This window comes from Parambassis ranga, chromosome 9, assembly GCF_900634625.1.
Source record: "Parambassis ranga chromosome 9, fParRan2.1, whole genome shotgun sequence".
NCBI classification, from domain to species: Eukaryota; Metazoa; Chordata; class Actinopteri; family Ambassidae; genus Parambassis; species Parambassis ranga.
The window spans coordinates 8,895,449-8,904,640 of NC_041030.1; the positions used below are offsets into that span (position 1 = coordinate 8,895,449).

At 39.4% G+C, this 9,192-nt stretch overlaps 3 protein-coding genes across 9 annotated transcripts; 2 read left to right on the forward strand and 1 right to left on the reverse strand.

Annotated features, from left to right (window-relative positions):
- Nucleotides 1–295: 295 nt before the first annotated feature.
- Nucleotides 296–3,319, forward strand: med22 (mediator complex subunit 22). Of its 7 annotated transcripts, none has more exons than XM_028414257.1 (5): nt 296–424; nt 643–796; nt 923–1,003; nt 1,270–1,478; nt 2,799–3,319. In XM_028414257.1, exons 2-5 carry the CDS (start codon nt 674–676, stop codon nt 2,989–2,991), a joined length of 606 nt encoding a protein of 201 aa, XP_028270058.1. In that variant the 5' UTR covers nt 296–424; nt 643–673; the 3' UTR covers nt 2,992–3,319. The 7 variants fall into 7 exon arrangements, with proteins under 7 accessions (XP_028270058.1, XP_028270056.1, XP_028270062.1 ...); XM_028414255.1 differs by having other exon boundaries at nt 331–431; XM_028414261.1 differs by lacking the exon at nt 2,799–3,319 and adding an exon at nt 2,447–2,789 and having other exon boundaries at nt 331–431.
- Nucleotides 3,302–5,541, reverse strand: c9h9orf78 (chromosome 9 C9orf78 homolog). The gene is made up of 9 exons (XM_028414252.1): nt 5,352–5,541; nt 5,135–5,194; nt 4,971–5,022; nt 4,820–4,890; nt 4,629–4,706; nt 4,350–4,547; nt 4,123–4,259; nt 3,928–4,032; nt 3,302–3,789 (listed from the first exon to the last, which is right to left on the reverse strand). Exons 1-9 carry the CDS (start codon nt 5,426–5,428, stop codon nt 3,692–3,694), a joined length of 876 nt encoding a protein of 291 aa, XP_028270053.1. The 5' UTR covers nt 5,429–5,541; the 3' UTR covers nt 3,302–3,691.
- nfu1 (NFU1 iron-sulfur cluster scaffold homolog (S. cerevisiae)) lies at nt 5,527–8,815 on the forward strand. Its single transcript, XM_028414254.1, has 8 exons — nt 5,527–5,648; nt 6,231–6,331; nt 6,589–6,724; nt 7,315–7,381; nt 7,463–7,580; nt 7,672–7,735; nt 7,831–8,005; nt 8,467–8,815. Exons 1-8 carry the CDS (start codon nt 5,590–5,592, stop codon nt 8,503–8,505), a joined length of 759 nt encoding a protein of 252 aa, XP_028270055.1. The 5' UTR covers nt 5,527–5,589; the 3' UTR covers nt 8,506–8,815.
- Nucleotides 8,816–9,192: the final 377 nt, after the last annotated feature.

A 9,192-nucleotide genomic window follows, 5' to 3' on the forward strand; every position in this document is an offset into this window, starting at 1 on the left:
TAAAATCAACTTCATCTCAATAAACATAGAACGTACACTAACAGAGCCTGCTGCTACGTAATGAGAACCTTATGTAAAGTATATTCTAATACAAATAAGTTGAACGTAGTTCATGCAACATAACAAACCATGTTCTTTTACGGGCTTTTGGAATAATTCTTGCTATAATAGGTTTTCTGAATTAAAATATACAACGATTTAGTTAAATGTACGCTGTAAGAATTACAGCATGTATTGTATTGTCTTCCTTTTACGTCTCTTAAGCTGGTGCGTCTAGTTCCACACACTGCCGTCCAGTAGGTGGCGGTACTGCACCTTTGAGTTAGTTGCCATCAGAATCCCCAGAAGAAGAAACGGAAGTAGTAGAAGAAGAAAAGAGCTGGCGTAGTCTTTCGTTCAACAAAATAACGACATTTTTAACAAAGTATGCGGTAAGAATGAAGTTTTAACTGGTACACAATCTGAAATAAGATGTATGTGTGCAGTTATATAGAAAAAAGCAGTGGAGGTTCAGGTTTTGTATTTTTCTGCTATGAAAGCACGCGCCCTTTCATGCTAGCTAGGTGTTTTTGATCGCTGTTCTGTTTTTATTTATTTTAATCCCATCAGCTGAACTTCTGCATGTTGGGTTCAAACAAACAGGTAACGTAAGCAGCGTGTCTTTCTGAGCGCCATGGCTACTCAGAGAGTGCTCCCTCAGAGTAAAGAGACTCTGCTGCAGAACTACAACAAGAGGCTCAAAGATGACATCAGGTCCATCCTGGACAACTTCACAGAAATCATCAAAACAGCGAAGGTAGCGCCTACTGCGTTCCTGTCAGTTCCTCTGTGCATGTGTTTATTTCTACTCTCATGCCCCGTGTTTTCAGCATTCTTAGTACTGTGCCCACACACACCACCTGATAGTCTCCACCTTTTTCAGATAGAGGATGAGACACAGGTGTCTCGACCAACACAAGCGGAGCAGGATCATTATGAGATGCACGTCCGAGCAGCCAACATTGTAAGTTTTGTACAAAGCACCTGAATAAGCTAAGCATGGTAAGAACCCTGTTAGTTTATTAGAGGGAACAAAGCTACTATAATGTCTTGTTCCTGTTTTCTGGACCATGTTACAAACCTTTGTATAGAATCTGTATGTATCTTTATAGTGAGTGAAACGGGCACTTAATTGTGGAAAAAACCCACATATATTATGTAAATGTACCTAAATACAGTAATTCATGTAATTTCTTCACCAGTTTCCCTGCTATGTTGTTACTGTGTCAGGTACGTGCCGGCGAGTCCCTCATGAAGCTGGTGTCGGATCTGAAGCAGTTCCTGATTCTGAACGACTTTCCCTCTGTGAATGATGCCATCAGCCTCCAGAACCAGCAGCTCCGCTCACTGCAGGAGGAGTGCGACAAAAAGCTCACATCGCTCCGGGATGAGATCGCCGTTGACCTATATGAGCTAGAGGAAGAATATTACTCCTCCAGGTACAAGTAGGCTCATACTTGCCCCCATCCCACCACCCCACTGTTGTTCCATGCCCAGCACCATGTACTGCCTCACCTTTTACCATTTACTGCTAAGCCCGGGTCTGAGCTCGGCAAACTTTTGTCGTCACATCCAAACAGAACCACTCATCAACACAAATCATTGCTGAGGGTCATTGTGAAGGACTTCACTAAGTGCTTTTACCTTGTCATTCATTGGTAGTGAGTGCCTTGACTATAATTATAATTTTTTGTAAATATTAATGTGTTACAGTAGGTCAAAAGTACAGAGGGTCTCAGATTTGAAGGGGCTTGCCACTGTGGTGTGTAATGGGGCATTCAGTGCAGTTTACTGTTGCACTGAATTTTTTTTTCTGAACAAAAAGCATCAGTGAAGATTCACTGCAGGTATTTATCTATATGTCAGATCAGACTACTACTGGTCTGCAGCAAATTAACCTGAGAAAAGTTTTATTTACATATTATCAGGTACATGGGAATGCAACTAAAATGTCTGCTAGTGTTTTTACTTGGATATTTTTAAATGGACAGCAATGACCAGTGTTTATTGGAAAGATTCTGGATGTTTCAGCACCAAAAAAAAATATTAGCAAGGAACACATTGACAAAGATAAACCTATAGGAGATTTTATTGAATCAGTCATTTAAGATTTTTTTATATGCAATATTTAAATTCAAAGTAATGTGATTTTAAAGATGGATTGTAGAATTTGACACAAATAAGACACTGCTGTTATTTATTTGTTACTTAGTTTCTCAAACAGATTTGTTCTGTAAAGCAATGAGGAGATTATTGTTGACTCCGTCCGTACAACCATGTAAGTGGTGTACCAGCATTTGTCAGCTTAGACCCAGAGTGATTGAGAAATAAAGTAGAGACAAAACGCTGCAGCAGTTTGTCTTTTTATTTATTAATTGTTTTTTCGTTCTTTTTGTTTTTTTTAAAGAAAGTTCTGAGCGGTGTTTCTTGGTCCTGTTTGGAGCATGCTGGGTGTGGTCTTGCCTTCTTTGCTGCACTTGCTCTGCTTTTTCCTCCATCAGCAACTAATCCCACTGCTGAACTGAAATCCACAGTTGATCAGTCATCCCTCTATATAGTAACATGACAATAAGTAGTTGTTTTCATGTGCTGACTGTTTCCAGTGCTTCTGCATAACCTCAGTGCATATATGGAATGTGTGCCTTCACGTGCTCCTCCATGTGTATGAATGTGCTTATTCTGACCTGCCGCTCTTGTCTGCTCCTCTTTTTCTGTGCTGCGCTGATTCTTTGCCTCCTACTGGTTTCTGCTCTGCAAAGCTACAGTCAGTGGGACAGCACTGATCTGCCACTGTGCGAGGCCTACCGGCGCCGAGACAGTTGGGCCTCCCCGGACAGCAGCTGCAGTTCTAACCAGGGTGACCGCGAGGATGTGGACGGACCTCCCCCGCAGGAGACAAACCCCCAACACCACCTCAATGGACATGGCGCTGCCTCCATGGAGAAACCCTAACAAAACTGGACACTGGTTTGAACACAGAACACTGAACCTTCCATTGAATGTTACAAGCTAGTCTTTAATTAGTGCTGCCGCATATTTTTTTTTCCAAACTGGACTTAAACTTATTTTACATTAACAGACACCGGGAAAATAATCCACTGCACAGAATCAAACATTCCCCCAGTTTAATTAATGCAGATAATTGATGCACTATATAAATGCATTGTCCAACTTTGCTCAAGTATTGAATAGGAGTGTATGAACTTAGATTGATCTTGTAATGTTTGTTTTTGTTATTTCTGACTTTTCATATTAAAGAACATTTCAAGTGTGGGTTTAATTTTTATTTTTTTTTAGCCATGTTTCTGAAAACCTAGAGATACAAATTAACAACAATGTAAGACTCATGAACTAAAAAACAAACTGAACAATGCAAAGCCGGATGTCACTCAGCACAGCTTGTTATTGTCTATGTTCTTCCCTTGCATACTATGGTCTTTATTGCCTTATTTCTTAGTTATCAGGCAGTTCTGAGAAAACGCATTACATAATTTCATCATCTAAATACACAGCAGTTGAACGAAGCTATATACAATAATTACAAGGCTCAATATGGTCTTAGATGATCCCTAAAGAAACAGTTCACAAATTACACTTGTGCCTTAATACATAAAGATGGTGTTATGTTGTGTAATTCCACAAAAAAAGCTTGTTAATATCTTCGATTCATTTTCTTGAACTTCTCATAGTGGTAGTCATCTGTGGCCTTTTCATTACTCGGGCGTTTGCGATAGTTTGGTGGTGATGCAGCTGTGGAAAGAGTATAGTTCAGAATATATATATATATATATATATATATATATATATTAGGAATACTTTTTTGTGTGTTGGTTAGTACAGTGTTTACAGCAGCACTGCACCAAACACAGCATAAATATATTCTCTTACTCTCTGGTCCCGGTTTCTCTGTGTCACCCACGCGGAGTGGTCTCGCTTTAGGTTCTTCTTTGTGCCTGTGGTGCCTCTGTGGTGCATTCACATCCTCGTGATAGACTGCAGGGAGAGAAATGCATGATTGCATGATTAGGAAATCGCCTTTCGACTCTTAATTTATGTTTCTGTTTACAAGCTGACAGAACTTACAGCGGTTGTGTTGGACATAGTTGACAGCAATATTCGTGGGTACAAACGATGTGCCATGGTCTTTTTTCTTGTTCCTTTGTTCTGCTATAAGTTTGGCTTTTGCCTCCTCTGTTTGGATAATGTTCTTTATCTTTGCACTGGAAGAAAATAACACAAACAAATCAGAAAATAGTTCTCTGCCAATCACTGCTATGTCTCAATGGAAAATATCTAGGGAATCTACATACTCAATGCCAAGATCAACTTCAGGGATCCCACTCAGCATCTGGTTGGATAACATTTCCTCTGTCTTCTTGGCAGAGTTGACTCGGATGTTGTCGGGCAGCTCATACAGGTGGTCCTCTGCATTCTTTACTTTAATTTTCTGTTCCTCAGCTTCAACCAAGCCTTTCTTCTTTTTAAGCTCGGTCTCAATATATTTCATCCTGAGGGGAGATTAAATGTAATTAATTACATAAAAAACAGATTGTAACCAGCTATGTGAGTCTCCATATTTGTATACGTACATATCTGCGTCCTCATCTCTTCTGTTGGTCTCAGCTGAGAAAGACGTGCCCAGGTTGAGGTCTGTCTCATCTTCTGTCCTACATGTACAACAAAGGTCATCTTGACACATACTCTAAATTGTATTTTGTAATGATACAGCATGTTGAATACAATGCAACAGAATCTGTGAGGCAGGCACAGAGTTACTTACATGTCTCTATTCCTGTCTTTTACCTTCTTCATGTCCACAATCCCACCAGTCTTCAGTTTAAAGGGGTCATTCTGTAAGAGAGTCATTTCGTTTATATGGTTGATTTTATTATTAATCGACTTGAAATCTAAATTTCTAAAGGATCACTTACGTCAATTTCAGCCTCTGGTGGCAGCTTTTCGCCAACCAATAGGGCAGTCACACTAAACAAAAAATGTAACACAATTTCTTATAATTACTATTATTATTATTAAACAGGTTTTTTAACAACGCATTACTATATAAAACAGAGATGCAAGTGCTGCATTCACGTACCTGACGCCGTTCTGTCGTCTCCTCAGGCTCTGAAGCTCTTTAGCCTCCTCTACCTTTGATCTAAACAATCAGAAATACATAAAAATGTAAAATATGTAAAAGTTAAATCAGATTAACCTCCTCTAGCAACGTGTAACTTTTTGATGTTGATGCAGAGGCAGCTGGCTAGCTAGCATAACGTTTCTGTAATTATCATGTCGTTACCAAAATATGTTACCTGACTTCTTCGGTTGTCTCATCCTCCTCCTCATCTGACGAATCCCTTCTCCTCCTGATGTTTTTACCACAGGGCATTTTAAAACACTCTAATGTTATTTTTTAGCTCTCGAAAGTTGTGCTGGGTGATAGCTTAATGTTGCACAACGGGGGGGAAACTTAACAACCGTACGACAATAATACGTCACTTCCGTATGTGTAACGACTACTTCCGTTCTTTTTAGGGACTCATAACAAATATGGCGACTTACAGACAGGTCGGCAGGTTGTTTGGAATTTCAGCAAGACTTGCACACCCGTAGGTTTACCTATTTGTCAAATATGAGTGAGCAATGTCGTCTGATTTCACTTTTTGTGTGTGTATGAATGCATTGACACCTAACATCCTAGGCTAACATGAGCTAGCCGTCTTGCTAGCATGCTGGCTAAATGACGCAGACTGAGCATTGCCTAAACTCTTTCAGTCACTAACCTATAAGCAATTATGCTCGATAATACACCTTTTAGGACTTCCTAAATAACTTGCTTATAACTATTTACACACTTTACTGCCTTTTTGTTTACATTTGGAATTTACAACATTTCCTTAATTATTTTTTTGCTTTTATGATTAATTAAAAAATCTGCCACAAATTCTTGACAGGGTTGAGACAATTCCTGCAAGAAAGGAAAAAACGAAACTAAAACGGCTACAAAGGGTTTATGTCTTAACATTGTGCACAAATAATGTTTAGTAAATTGGTCTAATAATCCCACTGGTCTTAAATTCATCACTGTTACCTCTTTACATGGGAATGGGATAGATGAAAGCAAATGTGTATCAAGTGTCTCATATTTGTTAGTTTCACTGTTGTAACCATTGACATTTCTTATTTTACAGTCTTGCTGGCAGTGGGTGCCAGATCGCCGGATTACATTGGCCGTCACATGCAACAGCAGTTACAAACAAATGGCCCCAAAACCCTCTTTGGGTTGTTCCTGGTTTGTATTCCATTAACTGTTTTTCTGAAATGTAACAAGTTCATACAGATGTGGTTGACATAAAGTCACTTTTAATCTCATACCACAGTAGCAGGTGCTGATTGGCTTTTTAACAAACGCTCAGGAATAATAATAAAAAAAACACAGTTGTATTTGTACGTGCAGTGCAAATGCTGTATAAGACACATCATTGTAGCTTGTGGAGAAACAGTTAATCATGTTATCATTCTTTCTCTTTGTGTTGTGTCTCTTTCCAGGAAGGACTATGTTTGTGCAGACACAGGACACACCAAATCCAAACAGTCTGAAGTTCATGCCTGGTCGGACAGTTCTTGATACAGGAACCATGAATTTTGCCGGACCCCGTGATGCATACTGCTCGCCTCTTGCAAGGTATATGACTTCATAGAAAGTTACTGATCATAGTGAATACATTCAGATTTAGTGTAGATTTACCTAACACTATGAATGCTTACATTTTACACTTCTTATTACTGTTAGGTCAGTTACTTTAAGATATTTGTTACCTACTTTAGTGCCAATAGTGTGGGAATCAAAGCAGTATAGAATAAAAACTTCTATTAAGTGACTCAGTAGACTTCTGTCTGCACCTCAAGGATGTCCTTGAGTCTACACACAGTCCTTTTAAGCAGTACTGATTAACATGTAATATAAAGCAGCAATAACTATGTGTTCTGCATTTATCACAGCAAAGAAAAAATATTTACAGATTGTAGCTGAAGTAACAAGGTCAAGTGGGAGAAGTGTTGTGGCTGATGTGCTTTGTAGCTGTGGTTTTAATGTAATGTCATAGTGTAGGGGCATGCCAGATATAACTCCAGTGTTTTCGAGCCATGATTTCAGGCCTGCCCAACACAAACTTGACCTGAAGACAAAAATACACTGTATATTCCACATACATTTTCTGACAGGAATCGTGTGCTTATAAACACAACCTCAGTAACACTCTGTGTTGTACACAGACAGCTGTTTAGAATTGATGGTGTCAAGAGTGTCTTCCTAGGCCCCGACTTCATCACTATCACGAAGGTAAAAGTGCATCCAGTTTACATGAGTTTCATAGTTCTGAAATTGTTTGTGATAATGTGTGTTCTCTTTCTTGTCACTAAGTCGGATGCAAATATGGAGTGGAAAGTAATAAAACCTGATGTGTTTGCTGCCATCATGGACTTTTTTACCTCCGGACTTCCTGTTGTTAATGAGGACAGCACACCGAGTGCCGATACAGGTCAGGATTGCAGTCAGCTATATAGGGAAATACTGAAACAGACAGAACTGGTTGGACAAGCTGTCTTTAAATTGTCCACTTGTGGTTTCAGCGGCGTCAGATGATGATGATGAAGTAGTTGCTATGATCAAAGAATTGCTGGATACTCGAATAAGGTACCTGCTTTTGAAGTTGTAATCTGATTTCCATACCTGCTGCTTGCCTCTGTAGTTTCATGTGTTCTTTTTTTACACCTGTTGATGTTCCCCAGGCCTACAGTGCAGGAAGACGGAGGCGATGTTGTGTATCGGGGATTTGAAGATGGCATTGTTAAACTGAAGCTGCAGGGCTCCTGCACCACCTGCCCCAGTTCTGTTGCTACATTAAAGAATGGAATTCAAAACATGCTGCAGTTTTACGTCCCTGAAGTGGAATCAGTGGAGCAGGTTTGTCTGCTTTTAGTTACATACACTTTATATCTGACTTCTCCACTGATATTGTATATTTAACAACCAAGAGAAATTATTGTATTAAATGACTGAAATAGTAACACTTGAATCTAAACTATCCTGACATTTGCATTCAGAGTTTGCTGCAGTTTAGTGTAATCCACTCTGTCCTCTGCATGTGCAGTGATGCAGTATTCCAACTCACAGCCTTGTTTGTCCTCTTAATGGTGATAGCTGCCACAGATTCCAATTTCAGGTTCATCTGTTTATAGCACTTGGGTTTCAAGTATGCAGTGACTGGCTGTTTGCCTCGTTTAAAGTTCTGCATTTGAATCATGCTTTGTCTTTGGTTATGTGTCCAGTGGCAGTTTATTCTATGCCTGTTAGTAGAGTCCAAGGACACAAAAACATGAAAACTGCACTTTAAGGATGGTAACCTGATGTGTGGTTTTCTGCAGGTGAAGGATGAGGATGAGGAGGAGGCTGCTCAACTTTGAACTACTGAAACCAGAACCATATTTACACATTCCTCTGTCTCCCAGCAAGCTGCCTGCTGTAATGCAAGCCATAGATGCATTAAAATGAGCTGATATAATATAGCACAGCTGTGAATGAACTCATCACCATTATTCAGCCAGATGTCAGTATTGGTTTTGGTAGCTGTAGCGCCCTGTCGTAGAAACAGGTGACTGTAGAGGTAAATAAATTGTATTTATTTATTTCAAATTATCACAATTTCTGAATCACCCTGTATGTATAAAATACATTATCCTGTATGTATATAAATAAAGTTTGTTAAACTCTTGACTCTAGGTACATTCTTCTTTAGTACATGTAGAAGGTACCAGCAGATCCTCAGAATTATTGTTAATCATGTTTTGTCAAAAGGGAAAGACATTTTCCAAGTAAAACATTGTACCCAAATATTTCTAAATGTGAATTAATCTGAATATTCTGTCGTTCTTTAGCAGTAGGAATGCTATAAAATCCTTGCTTGGACAGATTTTGAATAAGTACTTCTATATTCCGTGTCAGTTGGCAGGAAGAACAGGCCTGTCTTTATGCAGTGATGATGACTCCAGTGTGCAGGATCTGGAAACTGTCCCGCCCCCTGGTCGTATCCGGGTGCCACGTCAGATATGCGTACATCACCTAGGTGCACCCTAATTGACAGGATAGCTCGA

Excerpts from the sequence above, each read along its gene's own strand:
- med22 (XM_028414257.1), top strand. The coding sequence starts at position 674 with ATGGCTACTCAGAGAGTGCTCCCTCAGAGTAAAGAGACTCTGCTGCAG. Across the intron at positions 797-922 it reads AAATCATCAAAACAGCGAAG|ATAGAGGATGAGACACAGGT; the intron begins GTAGCGCCTACT and ends CACCTTTTTCAG. Across the intron at positions 1,479-2,798 it reads GAAGAATATTACTCCTCCAG|CTACAGTCAGTGGGACAGCA; the intron begins GTACAAGTAGGC and ends TGCTCTGCAAAG.
- nfu1 (XM_028414254.1), top strand. The coding sequence starts at position 5,590 with ATGGCGACTTACAGACAGGTCGGCAGGTTGTTTGGAATTTCAGCAAGA. Across the intron at positions 5,649-6,230 it reads TCAGCAAGACTTGCACACCC|TCTTGCTGGCAGTGGGTGCC; the intron begins GTAGGTTTACCT and ends CTTATTTTACAG. Across the intron at positions 6,332-6,588 it reads CCCTCTTTGGGTTGTTCCTG|GAAGGACTATGTTTGTGCAG; the intron begins GTTTGTATTCCA and ends GTCTCTTTCCAG.
- c9h9orf78 (XM_028414252.1), bottom strand. The coding sequence starts at position 5,428 with ATGCCCTGTGGTAAAAACATCAGGAGGAGAAGGGATTCGTCAGATGAG. Across the intron at positions 5,195-5,351 it reads GAGACAACCGAAGAAGTCAG|ATCAAAGGTAGAGGAGGCTA; the intron begins GTAACATATTTT and ends CTGATTGTTTAG. Across the intron at positions 4,891-4,970 it reads CACCAGAGGCTGAAATTGAC|AATGACCCCTTTAAACTGAA; the intron begins GTAAGTGATCCT and ends ACTCTCTTACAG.